Consider the following 17,942-nt stretch of genomic DNA (forward strand, 5'->3'; position numbering starts at 1 on the left):
CTGTTCCATAACAGGATTTGTCCTCTGCTTTATTACAAAAGGGGGCCTGTCTTCTGAAAGGCTAGATATCCCGGCTGGCATATAATACGCTGACAAGACATTCTGCTGTTCATCCGCCCTTTACCTCCTCCTCCTTCTGTCTCTTTTTCTTGCTCTCTCTGTCGCTCTTAAGGTTTCAAATAGAGCTGGTGCAGCCTGTAGAGAGCCTCAGCTCTTTAAATAAAAAAAATGTAAAAAAAACACCTGATGCCTCCTATATTGAGAGGCACCTTTTGATTAATGCCACAAATGAAATTTTCACAGCCTGTTAGTGTGAACTGTGACTAAAAATAATATAAAAATACAGTGGTCATTTTAATTCTCATCAGCATGTTCAGTAAGGCCACCTGATGAGAGAGTGCAGTGACCTCATCCCAGCGGCTGCAACTGTGTGGGACCTAAATTGCTCTCTGAGTCTGCTCAGGTCAGCGGAAATAGTCTTTATGAAACCTGTGCATTCTGTAAATTATCCCCAGCAACAAGAACATTGGCTCATACATTTTCAAAGTTGTGACCACAGCAGAGGAAATTGTATTCACCTTTTCCTTCCTCAGAGCGTGGGAGAATGATTTAAGATGAGCGTATGATATCAACACTAAATAGTTGTTAGATGGTTATAGAGGAAAATGCACATTTTTTCAGAGAAGTGACCCTTAAAGGTTTCTTTGTCAGGTGCCACCCCTTCTTAGCTAAACTCTATATAAAACAAGGCAAAATAACCCAAAGGTGTATGAAAATTACCTTTCGGGATTCATTTGTTTGCTCCTGTATTTTTCCTCCTGATCCTTTTCTGATTGCATATATATAAAAATCCTTCTTGGTTTTTGTGTTTTTAATTTGTTTCCTTTTGATTTAATGAAATCAAATTGTCTCTGAATAGATTTAGATTTAGCTGTGTGTGTCCTGTCTCTAAAAGGAGTCATATTGTCACAGACCTTGGGGAAATGAGAACTAAGCATATTACTTTTTGTATTTGTGTGTGAGTGCCTGTTTGTGTGTTTCCCTTAAGCAATGGAGTCATGAGCCCACCCAAGGATGTTAGCCATGTGAAAAATTGAACCTGCAGTATCTGAATGCAGACTCATAGATTGGCTCTTGCAGAACTGAAGGGCTCAGGGATTTCTGAAGAACCTTTCTAAAAAGTCAGCATTTCAGATAAAATGGTGTTAATTAGAACAGGGAAACATTATTTAAACAATATATTTTATCTCTTCTCAGCCGTCTGCACTCCAACAACCTCCACTGTGACTGTCATTTGTCCTGGCTCTCTGATTGGCTCAGAGCCCGACGGGGCTTGGCTCCCTTCACTCAGTGCATGGCCCCCGCCAACATGAGGGGCCTCAATGTCCCAGAAGTGCAGAAGAAGGATTTTATCTGCAATGGTGAGTTGACATTAAGACATATACACAGGGGATTGGAATCAAATATCACTGACCTGAAATATCTTAGCTCTGAAATGACTTCTTGATGGTGGTCATTCCACTCAGCAAGTTGTTAATTTGGCTTCAGTTTTTTACACTGACTAATTTTATTATTATATATATATTTTTTTTAAGAATATGACATTTTTGAAAGAAACACAGATAAATCAACACTGTAAAATGATGTATTTCTGCCAAATGTATCGACTGTTTAGTCTTTAATTTAGAGAGAATGTGGTAAACCTAAAGACCATTACTACAGTGTTGTTATCGTCCCCACACAGTTCAGTCCTGACTTTATAACACTGAAAGAATTACACAATGTAGAGCATGTAATCAGCTGAAAAGCCGGTATAAGGGCAGTGTTGTTATCAGCTGCAGATTGTATAGGCAATGTTTATGGTCGTCTGATTCAGCTCTCTGTGCTAATAGACTGTCAGACTGATCTCTCTTTATTAGCCTCAAGCCTGGTCCTTTCTGCCTACGTGCTCCAAAGTAGACCACTTCTCACTGTACTTTCATCCATTCTTCTCTCTTACTGCAGGTGTCTGCCTTTGTCTTGCTTGGCTTTCTTCACTTTCTTTCATTTACACTTCTGTTCATATTTCGTGTCTTTGTCCTTGATCTTCTTGGCCCTCCATCTTCCTTTTGTTCAGCTTTTCTCCTGCTCATATCTTGCGATACTTTTTTATGATTCTTCCTGTTTTCTGTCTAAACACAAATACAGAAGCATCAGAAAAAACACAATATCACAGGATACTAAAACTCCTAAGTGAAGCTGAGACTTATTTCACTCTGATGGAATATACAAGAACTTTTTGTTAATCGACAGATTAGCTCAGATATAATTGTGTAAATGTTGCTGCAGGCATGAAGTAATTTAGAAAATTCTTGTTTTTGCCAGTCGACTTTAATGAAATCTTTTATGGGAAACAAGTCTTTGTAATGTTTCTTAAACTTGTATCTGTATATTGCTGTCTCCAGGTCCACCACAGACAGAGTCGAGGACTTGTGTTCCTCAAGTAGCTGTGTGTCCACCAAGTTGCAGCTGTAACAACAACATAGTGGACTGTCGTCGCAAAGGTCTCACTGAAATACCAGGAAACCTCCCTGAAGGCATCGTGGAGATGTAAGTTGTGATATAGACTCAATTTGCTTAAGAAAAGTACATTTTTAAACATAGTTTTAGTTTTTATTTCCTCGAGGGTGTCCATTAATCGATAAATGACAGCTACTAAGCAGTTCCGGTTAAACTGCCCACGGTTCAAAATTAATGCACGACTAAAATCGTTTGAAATTAGGTAACTATAGCAACAGGGATACAGGCTTAACCTCTCTTGCAATTTATTGCAACATGTTGGCAAGCAACATCTGCTGCAATATATCTACCCTGGCCTACAAACCTCTGCTGGCACTGGCATCAGCTGGCTGCAGACACCATCAACATTAGAAATATATGAAAATAAATAGAAACAAGATCCAAGAATATTTCCTCTACAGCACACTGTAGTCTGCAACACACAGGTTGTGAGAATTAGTCTAGACTGCTCCGTTGTATCATTTCACATCCCATTGGCAGGTGAACGTTCTATTTCAGGCTGCAGTCTATAGGCTTGAATCTTGTTAGCACCACAGTAGTTTCTTGCTTATAGCTGAATCACGGTGTTCCAAGACCTCATCAGACCAGAAAACCTCTTGTAGCCAAGTTGTATCTAAGATTTGTCCCAGAATAGTGAACAAAGTTTCTATTGCTTCAGTCTACAGGATGGTGATACTTGTTTCAAGTTTTACTTCATACCACTGGCTAGAACAATGTCTGTGTGTAAAACAGTGGATAGTGTTTATTGAAAGAGGTATTTTCAGTGTGTAAGATGAGAAAATACCAGTGCACACTGCAAAATGATTTCTAAGCCTGGAGACAAATGAGAATAAAGTATGCATATATGCTGAAATATACCTCACACACTCAGTCTCTAGACACGTAGATATAACATGATGAATTAGACCTTAAACTGTGGTACGTTGTGAATTTGTAGTGGCTTTTTGTGTTGTGTTGACACCAAACATTTCCTTCTCTTTTTCACATTCTCTTCCATCCTTTTACGCACAAATTTAAGCACACACACACACACACACACAAACCACAGGGGGACATGTTTGATATCCGTATTGATCGCTGTAGCCTGTTTGTTTGTAGAGAGGACAGCTGGTTGATTGCTCTGTGAGTAAAGGAGCAATTCTCCCCTGCAATGCTACACCAATACCTTTATACCTCCACTGCATAGGTAATAGATTCACCCGCACGTACAAGCACTAATGCACACGCATATATGCAGACACACTAGTTTTGTTTGCACAAACAAAGTGTGTACTTGGGCACAAATGCACATTTCTGCGAAGGTCAAACACACACACACAACTGCTTGCATTACGACTGAGCCACAGGTACCAAAACATCTGAGGGAAATCTGAGAGACACACACACACACAGCAAGAGAGAGAATTAGCATCGGATCCATTATAATAAATGTTGCTGCTGCCGCCAGAAACAATAGAGCATAATAGGATGATGTATTGTCGGTCCTTTAATGGAGACAAAGTCATCTTTCAGGATGTCACTAGCAAGGATCACTGCCAAAAATGTGTATGCATGTGTGTATCTGTCTGCAACTGAACACTTCATTTTATTTTAAGTTTCTTCATTTGACTGATAAGGGCAAATGTAATTCTTGACTAGCTATTAGATGTTTCATGTTTATCTCAAGGTGTTAACTTATTTAAAACATCAGCTGAGATGTGTACCACTACGCTGTTGTCAGTGTGCGCTCACCTGCAGAGTCACCTGCATTTTCGTCATCTAATGGCCTCTGCACCCTTATTGATTTTTTATACATTGTCTTGAAATGTCTTTCCCTTAATGCATTCTTTAACACTGAGCCTTTAAGTGTCTTTGTCTCAACCTCGTTTGATTGCCACCTGATATAATTTGTAACTTGTTAGTGTGCAGATCGTCTTTGTCGGCTTCTGATTTGTTTTGACCCCTGGGTTGAAATAATGTGTTGGTGGCTGCCAGAGGACTGAGTTTGCTAAATTATGGAGGGCAATACAAGCCAAGAAACTGGTACCTGCAGTGTAGCACTCAAAATGTTTAATTGTTACTGGATAGATGTCTCAAATTAGCTCCATAAATTAAACAGACTACCAGCAAATGTGGTCAGAATTCTCTTTTAGATAGATAGATAGATAGATAGATAGATAGATAGATAGATAGATAGATAGATAGATAGATAGATAGATAGATAGATAGATAGATAGATAGATAGATAGATAGATAGATAGATGTAACAGTGGGAGTGGGGCTGGGTGTGGGCTGAAGAGGAGGAGGAGAAGGTGGATTATTTTCCATTTATCATCTTGGCAGCTGACCCTGTGGCTGGCCTTGGGACCTCACCGCATCCTCTTCTTCTCCTCTGGTTTTTCTTCCCCTCTCTCCTGTTGTTCACACATTTCCTCTTCTCAAATTTCTCCTTTGTTGTCCTCATTTTCTCCTCCTCTTTTATGGTTTCTATTCTGACATTTTTCTGTTGTTCCTTTCCTTCCCTTCCCTTCGCTCTTTTTTGTATCATACTATGACATTTTATTATCATCTCCCTTTTTTCATTCTTTTTGGCCATTCTCCACCTCCCTCGCTACGTTCATATTTTCTTTCACCACAATGGCAAGAACATTTTTCTACAGTAAATTTACCCAAATGTGAACAGTGGGCCTAGTTCTGACTTCCTCCACATGATAATAGAGTAATACTACTAAGTCTGCAGTCCTCCAGAGAAATCTAAAGACATTCCTTTTGTCTCCTAGCCAGAAAACTATTAGAAACCTTACATGGCAGAGTATCTAACGAGGTCACAGTTTTGGCACCATCAAGGGATGGAGGGATATAAATAAAAAAATATTAAAAGGTAGGATTAGGAAAAACTGCTGCCAGTGATTACTTCCACTTACATGTTCAATTTGCAGCCAAATACGTGCATATTACCCTGTTTCCTAAAAAGTTTGGCCAGACTTTGACTAAAAAGAAACACATATTGTAGTCAGCAGGCATTTTTGCTTTATCAGCCTTTTGATTCGTCAAGAATTGGTTCAGAATGGTCTGGTAGTGTATGTCCTCATTAATGCTGAGTTGAACCGCTCAAGTCACAGAAAGTGACCCTGTCTGGCCTCTGCTGCAAAGCACTGACCAACCGGCAGGAGTATTGTGTAGATGTTGATTGGAACAGCCACCTTTTGAACTCTTTCTCCACTTGACTTGCCTGACGGAGGTTGTGGAGTAAAAAGGGCTTCATGATAACCTTGGAAGGAGAGAAAAGGAACTTACGACATATCTTGCATGCGTGGCGTGCTGTCTATTGTGTGTTAAAAATGTCTTTCATTTAATGTTTACGTTTTTATTTTAGACCTCAGCTAACTCCCTTCCCTATTTAACTGTGTCTCTCTCTCTTTCCAGTCGTCTGGAGCAGAACTTGATTAAAGGTGTCCCAGCAGGAGCCTTTTCTGCCTACAAGAAGCTAAAGAGGATGTAAGTTTGCTTGAATATGACTGTTTATCAATGTGTATCATTTTTAGCCAGGAGTAACTGGAGTTTGAGGTTTCACTTTCTTACCGTGTGTCCGTGCATTTTAAGCCAACCAACAACTTTCTGTGTTTGTTGAGATTGAGCTAACTTAACCCAGAACCTCCATATTATAAGGTACCATCTCAATTAATCAATCAATAGCCTGATAAAATTACATTAGCGCACAAAAAAAGATTTTCTGATGGTCACGACCAGATGTTCAAGGATTTTATCCAGCACTGCCAAGATCAAGAAAAAAATGGTACAATTATAATGGCGTAATTATGTCTGAGTTAGATTTAAGGGCCTTCCTTGTCATAAGAATATCGTTAACGCTAGTCAATGTTTAAAGCATCTTCAGGATTTATTCATCAGGAGCTGATGAGTTTTCTCGCATCAGGTTTCAACAGAGGTTGATGATAACTAGAACTACATGAGTGAAATTTCTAATATTTCAAGACTGTATCAAAAAGAATTAACTAACGCTACCTTTAGTCATTATATAAAAAATGTCTTCTGCATACAAATGTTGTAAGGTTATCTGCCCACCTTCCTACACGCGCACACAGAGTTTTAACCTCAACTCAGCAGCAGTGTTTAATAATATATCTTACAGCAGTGGAAGACAGTGGAAGGCAATGACATGAGCTGCACTTAACGTGCCGCTGCTTCCAGTTTCCCTCTGTCTTGTCTTTCTGTCGCTTAATTTTTTTCTTCATCCTGTCCATCATTTTCTCTCTCTCTCTCTCTGTCTCTATCTCCCCCTCTCCCTCTCTCATTTACTCACACAGTCAGCCCCTCTTACACTTTTTTTTTGCTCTTGTCCCCTTGCCTTGACCTCTGCTGATGTATTCTCTCATGATCATTTGTCAGACAGTGCTAGGACATTCACACCGAATGAACCCCATTACTGTGTATTACAATAATCTCTCTCCCCCTCCCCAGTGACTTAAGTAAGAACCAGATTTCTGACATTGCTGCAGATGCTTTCAGTGGCCTTCGCTCGCTCACCTCACTGTAAGTATGACACGTATATATGCAAACACTCACAGGCATGGACACAAACACATATCCAGACAGGAAAGTAATTGCTTTTCCAGACATTAAGCAAATAAAAATGTTGTCACAGTCAATGTTGACGACTGGAACACAATGCAGCAGGGTGTGGATGTGTGTAATTGAACGTGCATGTAATCACTTGTGCATGCATATGTGTGTGTGCGTCTCTGAAGGTGCATCTGATGAGAACATGAAGGACAGTTTAATTTGAATCAATCTGGAGCATGAAAATGAGACAGACAGACAGACAAGAAGGGGCAGACAAGGTGAACTGTACTGGGTATTAAGACTGAACACTTATATACACACTCCCATAATAGCCAGCTTAGCGTACTGGACTGTCACTGAGACGTTCGACTTCTGTGTTAGAGGCCTGCTGAGGCGCGATGTAGCAAAGTATAAAATTGCTCAAGTGAATTAAATGATTGCAGCTGCAATTGGAAACACATCTCAAATATAATTTCAGTTTTTGACAATCAAATGAGATAAATGGTCCAAAACAGGGTGCTTTGTGCAAAAAAGCCTCAGAGTGAAATGACTCTGTTGGGAGTGTGTGTCTTTTTTTTTTTTTTTTTACAGTTTGACAGAAAAAAAGGTTAAAAATGTCCTTCCATCTGACACAGGCAGTCTTTTTGTCTTCGATTGCAACACTCCTTCAGTTGGTCTCACTAAAATACTGTTTTTCAACGAGGTGAGTGTACAGTTACATTGAGGGTCTTTCTTTGCCTTTGGGAGAGATCAATATTTGTGATGGATTTAATAGAAGATAAAAATTTTCGCTATCAGCGGTCTATGAATAATAGCATTGACAGGAAAAACGTCCATGACACCAATAAAAGTACTTTTCTGAGCCAGCCCACATGCTACATGCCAATGTTGGCACAATAACGTTAGATCTAGCTGAGACGACAGAATAGTGAATGGGATCTAAATCAGGCAGTTTTATTCTAGTACCAAATTGACAAAAAATTGTAAAAACAAAACAAACAAAAAAAAAAAACAGTACGCAAAATGTGCTCAGTGTAATATAGAAACTGAGATCACAACTGTAGCTCCATGGATCCTCCTGCCACTGAATGGAGGTATCTTCCGTCAGCACAAGAGCCATAACACCACATAAGCCTTAACATGTAATTAAAGCCTTGTTAATACTGTAACCAAAATGATGTTATTTCGTCCTCTCAGGGTGCTGTATGGCAATAAGATCACCGAGCTGCCTAAGGGCCTATTTGATGGACTGGTTTCCCTGCAGCTGCTGTAAGTACTGTCCATCTGGTTTATTGTTATGAGTGTACCTGATTGTATGTGTGTGATCTCCCTAGGAAACAGCAGAATGCATTATTCAGTAAACAAAAGCCTGACACACTCCAACAGATCGACTGTCCATCAATCGTTGTATTATTATTAGTATTTAATTTGAGAGTATGGACTAAAATTGTGTACACCTTCAGTTTGTTATTTGAATGGAACCAGTTGACATGAAACATATAAAGAATTTGCTTTATGGCTTAATTTCAGAACTGATTGATTTATGCTTCAAAGATGAGTAAGCACAAAAATGTGTCGATCTCCATATTCCTCAAAATACTATACACTAAATATACAAGTGCTGTAACCTACTGAGGCTGTGGCATGTTGTTATTTAGTGTAATTTAACTCCTAACCTGTCAGTGACAAAAAATAGTAGATGATAAAAAGACTCAAGATTCATCTTTGGACCAGTATCACAGCTTAGCCTCATGTTATGGGTTATTATTCCTTCAATATTAAGGAAGAAAGCATCAACATTTCACCCACAGTCACAAGATCCTCCTTGTAATAATTACTACTGCACAGTAGCAACTGCTGTAGAATCCCCTATTCAGGCATTACCCCCCATCTGTCCTTGATCACATGTGTGTGTCTGCAGAGACGTGTTTCCTAAAACGTTCACCGTGAAAAAATTTGGTGCACTGCAATAAAAACTGTAGTTCTTCTAACTTTAGGCGGGTTCTTCCAGGAAAACTATTATTTCTGAATCGTTCCTCGTGGGCATCGATTCAAAGTGCAGCTGTGGTTTAGCATGCAGTGAAAGAATTCTGTAACGGCTACGTAAGTACTGTATGTGGCATATGGTGCTCGCAAATGCCGCAGTCCACTGCAGAAACAGCTAATGTTCTGGGCTTTTCCGTCGTAAAGTGAAGCGAAGCAAAGAGAATGAGGATGAGTGACTCTAACCCACAAACACCTTTTACGGGCTTAGGTGGATCATTTGGATGCATGGTGCATAGTCAGAGAGAGAAAGTGAGAAAGGGGTGGACGGATAGATAAATTAATGGATGGATGAAAACTGAACGATGGAAACGGCATAGGGGGAAGACGATGGATACGGAGAAACATATAAATGCAGTAGAAAACCAGGGAGAGACTAAACTTGTGTTTTCATGTCAGTGTATGTATGACATCATTAACATTCAGCCTTAGTGGGAAAAGAATTTCCCTCAGACCTCATGATGCTGCAGCGAAGTGTTAAACAACTGGATGCTTTATATTTGTTTATACGAGCACGCACGGTCCCTTAACAGATGAGTCAAGCTCGTTTCCGTGCCTTTGTGAGTGGTTTATTCAATGAATAAATAAATTACTAAACGGCCAGTAGATATTCATGCTGTACCTTATAAAGACACAGGCTGGGGGAGTTGGTGCTTGTTCGACAAGGAAAGAATACTGCACGTCTTGAAGCTTTCTGCTGCTGAAAAGTCGGTCAGTTTGTCTAGAATGTGGAGATACTTCCATATGGCATAATAATCATAAATTAGATTTAGCTTCCACTGGTGAATCATGTCGTATGACAACCTCACGTGGCAAAGATGGGTTTATTGCTTTGTGTAGCTACTGGTATGCTCTTCATATCCTCTGTGCTGCTTTGTTTTACTGGTGCAGTTTCAGGTAATTAGTTCCCCCTGTGAGTCACTTAATGAGGCGTGGATATGTCGCAGAGCAGCATGTGTGTGCGTGCATCACCTGTGTATGTATAAGTAGGTGGTGCCAGCGCAGGCGCTCGTTAGGACGGCTTGAGACAATTAAGCTGAGCCGCTGTACCAAACGTCGAGTTAGTTAGATAAAGAAAGAAAGAAATGATGGAAAGAACAGACATTTGAGTGTGTGTGAGAGGGATAAAAGCAGAATGTAACAAAACATAAGAAATGAATGTGTAAGAGAAGAACAAAAGGTGGAAAATGAGACCGACAAGCAGCAAAAGCGGTGAAATGGTTACGAAAGCGCAAGAAAAGAACTTGACAACCTGGATATAATAGCTAATGAAGTGCAGTTATGAAAGGACAGAGATGGAGAGAAGGGTAGAGGTGAAAACTTTTCCTGTCATTTACGTAATCCCTCTATCACATTTTTTCATTTCCCATTGCCCGTCCTGTCTCCTCCATTTTGCCTGTCAGCCTCTTTCACTTAAATATATATCTGTGTCACTCCAAATTAAATTTTCACCTGTCCCTTCTCTGTCTCACTCCATTATTTCCCCCGTCCCATCTCCATTCTTCCACCTCTCCTTGTCCTCCTTCCTTTCTGCCTTCACCATCTGTCTCTCCCATCAAAACAAGATATTACACTCTCACATCCAGCGGTAGATATTCCCCTCCTGCTCCAGAAGAGAAAGTGAAAAAGTATAAAACCGCAATTTTCAGATTTATGTGTCACGGCCAGAAAAAATATAATCATGAGCATGTAAGGAAAGGAGGGGCGGCTTAAGGGAGGGACAGAGGAAGAAGCAGTAAGGATGGCTGAGAAAGTAGTGCTTTTGAAGCTAGATGCATGTGGGAAAAATAAATTGTCATTATCTGCCTCTGTGTTCATGTTTTGTCTTGAGCACAGGTATAATGAAGCTAAACAAAACAAATCCAGATGAATAACAAATGCTAATGGATCTTCCTTGCATTACAGATTACTTAACGCCAACAAAATTAACTGTTTGAGAGTCAACACCTTCCAAGACCTACAGAACCTCAACCTGCTTTCACTGTACGACAACAAGCTGCAAACTATCAGTAAAGGACTGTTCACCCCTCTGCGCTCCATCAAGACTCTGTGAGTACAGCAACGTTTTGAATATGATTCACTAGAACTGCAACAGTTGGTTGATAAATTGTTTTAATCCAGTTGACAGAAAATTAATTGGACACTGATGTGGATGGTTCTCTAGGGAGGTATCCTGGGAAAGTTCAACTGGGGAAAAAATGTGCGGCAGACACAGATTACACTGGAGGGATTAGGTATCCGTTTGGTCTGGGAATAGTTTGGGATTCCCAAGTAATAGCTGGAAGAATCTATTACTCTGCACGCCAAGTATTCTGGTTCCAGCTTCTATAAATATTGCAGTTACTTTTGTCTTTGTTATATGCAACAGAATTTCTTTTCAGATGTTACAGTCTGACTGGAAAATAGAAATGAATTGAAGACATCACTGTGGGCTCAGAAAAGATGTTAATCCGGTTTTGAAGTAAACAATTATTTATAGCTAATTAATGCAAATCATCATTAACTGAAGCAAGTGTCTTAATACGTTAAATATTGATGGTTATCCACACAGAGGAAGCATACTGCTGTGAGATTTTTCCTGTGATTAAGAATATCTGTGTCATCCTCTTCCTCTGTTTCATCGGTGAAGACTATTGGTGTCAATGCTCACACCAAAAGTAGCTGCAAAGTATTACATAGTCCAATAACAGGAGCAGCCCTCTACTTTCTCAACGAACCCACCTTCTTCTCTCTCTCCCCTCTCTCTCTTTCTCTCTTTCACTCTCTAACTCTCTCAGTCATCTGGCCCAGAATCCCTTTATGTGTGACTGTCATCTGAAGTGGCTGGCAGACTACCTGTTTGACAACCCCATTGAGACCAGTGGTGCACGCTGCAGCCATCCCAGAAGACTGGCTAACAAACGAATCAGCCAGGTCAAAGGGAAGAAGTTCAGGTGCACAGGTAGGTTATCAATTCACACTGACACTCATAAACACACCAAACACTGCTTCCTAGAAATTACTGATCATCCCTGCACTACATTAAACTGTCTCCCCCAGTTTCATTTGCTGGCTAGATTATGGCAAAATCATCAGTGTATTACAATTTACACCTGATCAGCCACAACATTAAAATCACTGACACAAGAAGTAAATTGATTGTCTTGTGACAATTCAGTGTTCTGCTGGGAAACTTTTGGACCTGGCATGTGGATGTTGTTTAGACATGTACCACCAAACTAGACCAGACCAGACCAGACCAGAGCAGGCACCCCTACTCCATAGCAATGACACTCCTTGATGGCAGCAGAAAACAGTTTGGGAACAACCCAAAAACCATGAAGAGCAGCCAATGTGTTGACCTGGCCTCCAAATTCACTACATCCCAAACTGATCTGTGGGTATCTGTGGGATGATCCACAGAGGCCCCTCCCCTCAACCCACAGGACCCAAAGACCCCCACTAACAACATCCTGTCACCAGACACCACAGGACACCCTCAGAAGACCCAGGTCCATTCTCTGATGATTGATACACTGTGTTTGTCAATGCAGTTACTCAAATCCACACACAAACACTGATTTATTGCATTAGTGTTATTTCTGTTGATCAGAGCCATGGCTTCCACTAATTACAACACAGACCAATTCAGTATATTGAAGCAGCACAATAACTCACTCAGCAGGGACTGGCCACTGACTGTGATTGCCCACTTGTGTCAGTTTGTAAAATTGTGTGTCTCTGTATTGGTCTGCAGTTCATAGTAACACAGCCTCTCTCTGTGTTCTCTTCCCATTGTTTCCCTGTCTAAAATGTTATATGATTTAATATATCACTGGAAAATTAATTTGTTAAAATTGCATACAAACAGTATGTACTGAGCAAATTAATGGTTTACAAAGCAGATACCTCACCTGTGCTAAGAACATTATGTAACAGAAATTACTTCACTTGTTTTATCTTAGTGTTACTAAGAGAGATGTTTCATTAGAAACTTGAAAACACAGCGGATCTACAATGCTGAAATAAAAAAAAATAAATAAAAAAAGATTTTTTTTCATGCCCTTACAGCGGTTGTTTTTTTGTTATATGACCTGTTCAGCCCTCCTGATTTCTGAAATGGTTGGTCCCAGGATAAAACTGGGCATTAACAGCATAACCCATAACCCTAAATGGAAAAGTGTTCTATCTAAAGTGGTTTTCTGTGTCATGAGCACATGTTTAGTTTATTGAAGGCTTGAATGGTGAGCAGGACAACTATTACAAAAGACCTAAGGCTGGTTGTGGCTGTCGTCTTTGCTTTGGCCCTTCCTCTCTGCAGTCCCGTGCCTCTCCCTGCATCTCCTCTTCCTCTTTAGAAACCTGTGTGGACATTTTTGCTATTGGTGGACAGTTCTCTGGCCCCGCCCCCTTCTTGTGCGGATCTGCAGCTGTCTGTTGCCTCTCCTGTCCTGTATGGACCCTGCCCCCTGAGTGATTGGTGCAGCTCTCTGTTGCCCCGCCTTCCTACTGTGTGGACCTGCATTCTGATTGGTTCGTGCAGCTGTCTCTTGTGCTTGATCTAACCATGTGGCCCCGCCTATTGTGTCATCACATGGTTCCGTCAAGCGCCAGGGACCGCCTAGCACACTCCTACCTGCCTCTCCCAGCCAATCACACGCCTTGGAGCAAAAAAAAACTGGGGGTCAAACGCTTAACCTGTTTGTTTGCATTGATGTTTAGGGCTTTTCATATATTCATTTCTACATGTGATGCAAAGAAATGAGCCATAGAGGGACATTTGGACATTAAAATACACGATAGGTGCATCAATCATGGCCTAGTAAGTGGTGTTTTACTAGTTGGTGCCTTGTGGAGTTTTGTTGCAAACCAACAAAACACAGAAGTAATTGTGTGTATCATTGTGTTGGACTGTAATAGTGCATTTGCACTGTGTTTAAGATTTCAATATATGCATTATTTGTTAGCTTCCACATTATTCTTCCTTCCTTTTTGTTGGCACATCATTTATTATTTCTTCGCATGGACCAACAGTTGATTTTTGGAATACACAACTCTCAGCAGATTTGCTTTATCACATTGCTTGCCCTTGAATATGGTTGAATCATGTGCAGCATAGACTAAACAGAGACCTAAAATCATTGCTTCATGGTGCTACCAGTGGTCAAAAGCTTCATAGGGTACTTTACGTTAATTCAAAACCATCCATGTTTTCCATAGATTCCACCACCTCTGCACAAACCCCTCTCCCCAGTTCCTACTGAGAAACCCAGCCACCTTTTTTATAGAAAAAAAAACACCCCCTGCTCTTTGCTTTGGCCTTCACCCTCCTTCTCACTCCTTTCTCATTTTCTTCCCTGCTTTTTCCTTCTCGTGAACTTATCAACCAACAAGCTAACTACCAATGTTCGACAGAAAAGAACTAGGCATATCTCTCTAAAAACATCAGGTGATTATTTACTGAGCTCTGATCAAGAGCACTGACAGCAGACCCTAAATACATCAGCCGGTTTTACTTTTTTAACAATGACAAGAAGGACCAAGTAGTCTTTGCCAGTGAACAATCTGAAAAGCAGAAATCGTTAAATTAACAGAGAACAGATGGACATAGAGAGAGAGAGCAAAATAAAGAAAAAGTAATGATAATGGTGAGAACTCTAAAGAGAGTGCAGTATGTGGTATACAAACACAAAGTGCCGCATAAGGTAAACCAGGTCCATTTTACTGGCCCTTGTGGCCATAAATAATATCTGCTCACATCATATCTATATAACAGAAGTGGTCTCTGGCTCACCTTGTTAAACAAAAACATCCGAGGTTAAATCACATCTACAAGATGATTCCATAAAGCCACCTGGATATTTGTTTGTTGATTTGGTTTACAGTCGTAGAGATGTAGAATTACCTCTCCCTGAATCAGTTCTGTGCATTTTACATTACAGTTCTACAGGAACAGCATCCACCTTTACTTTTAAACTGACTGAGTAGATATAGTTAGGTGTAGCCCATTTGAATCTAGCAAATTACTGGTAAGCTAATAAAGCTAAAGCAGTTTGTTTAGAAACCAATTAGCCAGATAACCCAGCAGAAGGAGGAGTACTTTAGATGTGGCTTCATCTAACGTGATATTGATTTAATTAGATTTTCACTGTCACCTTATTATTTTTATTTGTGAGTTCCTGATCATTATATGTAAATGTGAATCCTTTCCTTTCTACCTCTTTTCTCCTGTCTTACCTTCCTTTTTATTCTCCCCCATTCAACCTTTAAATTTCCACCTCCTTCTGTCCTTATTCTGTCACTTTCTTTCTATTTTCCTTTCTTTCATTCCCCCTCTACTTTGCAGGTCAGGAGGACTATCGAAGCCGTCTAAGTGGGGAGTGTTTCCAGGATCTTGTATGTCCAGAGAAATGTCGCTGTGAAGGCACAGTGGTCGACTGCTCCAACCTCAAACTGACCCGAATACCTCCACACATCCCTGAACACACCACTGACCTGTGAGTCGTGCACGTATTCTCTTTTTATCCTCTATATAGGTTTAAAACAATGTGTTTGCCTCCTCAAAGCTGAAACTATAAAACTACACATTTAATGTGCCACAGACCAGCAAAGAAGTATGTCTCTGGCATATGCACATACCAAAACATTCACAAATGCAGTCCTATAGCTGACAAATGCACTGAACAGTAAAGCATTTAGGGCTGTTACATACAGAAGCATGCACATATGCAACACACATGCTCTTTGGCCCTCTCTTAGTGGGGTATCACGAATGCCACTTTTCATTTTTAGCTCCCAGACCGAAATGCCTCTTAACAGTCTTTTCCATCTTCCTCCGACTCCCAAAGGAGCCATCATCATGTCTAGTGAAGGGTCTCACAGTAGAATACTGAATAGTCCCATGGATTGTTCTTTTTACAGCTGAAAATGGTAAAGGACTATCAGATAGCCCCTATAGAATACAGTATTGGAATGTTTGTATGATTTTAAAATCATTTGATATTAGCAGGTTGTACAATATGTGCAGAGAACTGCAACAATTAGAATATTATTCATATTATTATTATATTATTAATCCATGTAAGACTGAAAGCTTTATTACTGGTTTTAGAACCGTGACAGAAAAAACTGTGTTGCACAAAACTCAGCAAGTCCCCATGTTACTTTTCAGCACCTGGCCCTTGATCAAGTATTCAATAGGGTAATAATTTCAGCAAGGCAATAGGAATCCAGCCAGAAGGGAAGTTTAGCCTAATAATGCTGAATCACTAGCTGATTTAAAATGTAGATGAGGAATGGAGAGCTTCTACTATGGTAGTAGAATGGAGAAAAGCTGTAGAGGGGCAATGCAGCAACATGCTGGACAGTTGTCACGTTATTACTGCTGACAGTTAGCTGTACAATGGTGAGTTCAGTTTAGATAACTAATAATGCCAGTATTCCACACAACGTTAGGCCACCATTCATCTGTCTCCTTCTTTGCTTGTTTCTCTCTTTGAACTTCTCCAATCGTCCCTCCTTTTCCCTCCATCCATCCCCAGAGTGCTCCTTGTCAGAAATATATATTTTGTCCTTTATGGCTGGTTGGAGGGCACATCAAAGTTTCTGCTTTTTTCGATACGCTGGTTCTCTCTCTTTCTCTTTCCTTAAGAACACAACCAACTGGCAGGTTTCTGAAGGCCACAAAACCTGCACACACAGAAACACACACAAGCCGTCAGTTGCGCCCTATAACCTGCCTTATCAGGGGAAATCAGGGGAGGTTGTGGTTCAGCTGAAGGCTTATTTATATTTTGCTCTCTTTTTCTCATCAGTCTATCTTTCTGTCTTTCTTCGTGACTCTTTCCGCTAGCCATTAAAATCCTTGACACTGGCCATGAGAACATTTGATACACAAGAAAATCAGTCTTAAGAGGATTGTTTGCTCTCAGTTAAACATAATATGCATTCACATTTGATATCCAGGACTGTCTGTCACACGGTGAAGAGATTCCAAATATGCAAATCAACCCAACAGTAAAAGCGGTTTCACTATCACTTATCTACTCCACACCTTACTATAGTTTATTTTAGTTTGGCTTCATCCAGGTTGATCCATCTTTCAACCCTGGTCTCATTACAAAGAGTCCCCTTGAGCCGTAGCTTTCTCTGACTCTACCTCTACACGTACTCTACACATACACGTACACAAAGAGCATCCTTTTAGCGACACTCTTTTAGTACAAATTACCTCAATAAAGCAGATGTCTGGCTTCCTATCTCTCAACTGTTTTCTCTTGGCCTAGGGCACTGTGGGTATTGATGACTACATTGAAAAGATTAATTTCTCTTCTCTTCTCTTCTCTTCTCTTCTCTTCTCTTCTCTTCTCTTCTCTTCTCTTCTCTTCTCTTCTCTTCTCTTCTCTTCTCTTCTCTTCTCTTCATACTTCAGCACTTACTAAAGTCCTCCTTACCTTAAACTCGGCATACCACCATCACTTCAGCCTCTCTCTCTATGTGAACGTTGTGTGTTTTAAAGCAGTTTGTTTCATGAAAGGCTAAACATCCTCCTCCTTCTGTCTATCTTCCTGTCTGTAGGCGGCTAAACGACAATGACATTGCTGTCCTGGAGGCTACAGGGACGTTCAAGAAGCTGCCTAACTTGAGGAAAATGTATGTATATGTTTTAGAGAAGCACTTCTAATACATCAGTAATTGTTTTATTTATTCTATTGTGGAAAAGACCACATCTCTTTGTGTTATTATGTGTTTCCCTTTTTTTATTTTGCATTCAAAAAAGAATGGTGTATTGAAAATTGAAT

General features: G+C 40.2%; 1 protein-coding gene across 2 annotated transcripts in view; it reads left to right on the forward strand.

The window, feature by feature from the left end:
• slit3 (slit homolog 3 (Drosophila)) overlaps positions 1-17,942 on the forward strand; it is a 209,869-nt gene that overhangs the window by 149,531 nt on the left and 42,396 nt on the right. For both annotated transcript variants that reach the window (XM_047584852.1, XM_047584854.1), the window contains 9 exons: positions 1,258-1,421; positions 2,445-2,589; positions 5,965-6,036; positions 7,018-7,089; positions 8,317-8,388; positions 11,068-11,211; positions 11,940-12,103; positions 15,488-15,638; positions 17,719-17,793. In XM_047584852.1, coding sequence (XP_047440808.1) covers positions 1,258-1,421; positions 2,445-2,589; positions 5,965-6,036; positions 7,018-7,089; positions 8,317-8,388; positions 11,068-11,211; positions 11,940-12,103; positions 15,488-15,638; positions 17,719-17,793 — 1,059 coding nt within the window. The remainder of the gene's footprint in view (positions 1-1,257; positions 1,422-2,444; positions 2,590-5,964; positions 6,037-7,017; positions 7,090-8,316; positions 8,389-11,067; positions 11,212-11,939; positions 12,104-15,487; positions 15,639-17,718; positions 17,794-17,942) is intronic.

This window comes from Mugil cephalus, chromosome 5, assembly GCF_022458985.1.
Source record: "Mugil cephalus isolate CIBA_MC_2020 chromosome 5, CIBA_Mcephalus_1.1, whole genome shotgun sequence".
Lineage (NCBI taxonomy): Eukaryota > Metazoa > Chordata > Actinopteri > Mugiliformes > Mugilidae > Mugil > Mugil cephalus.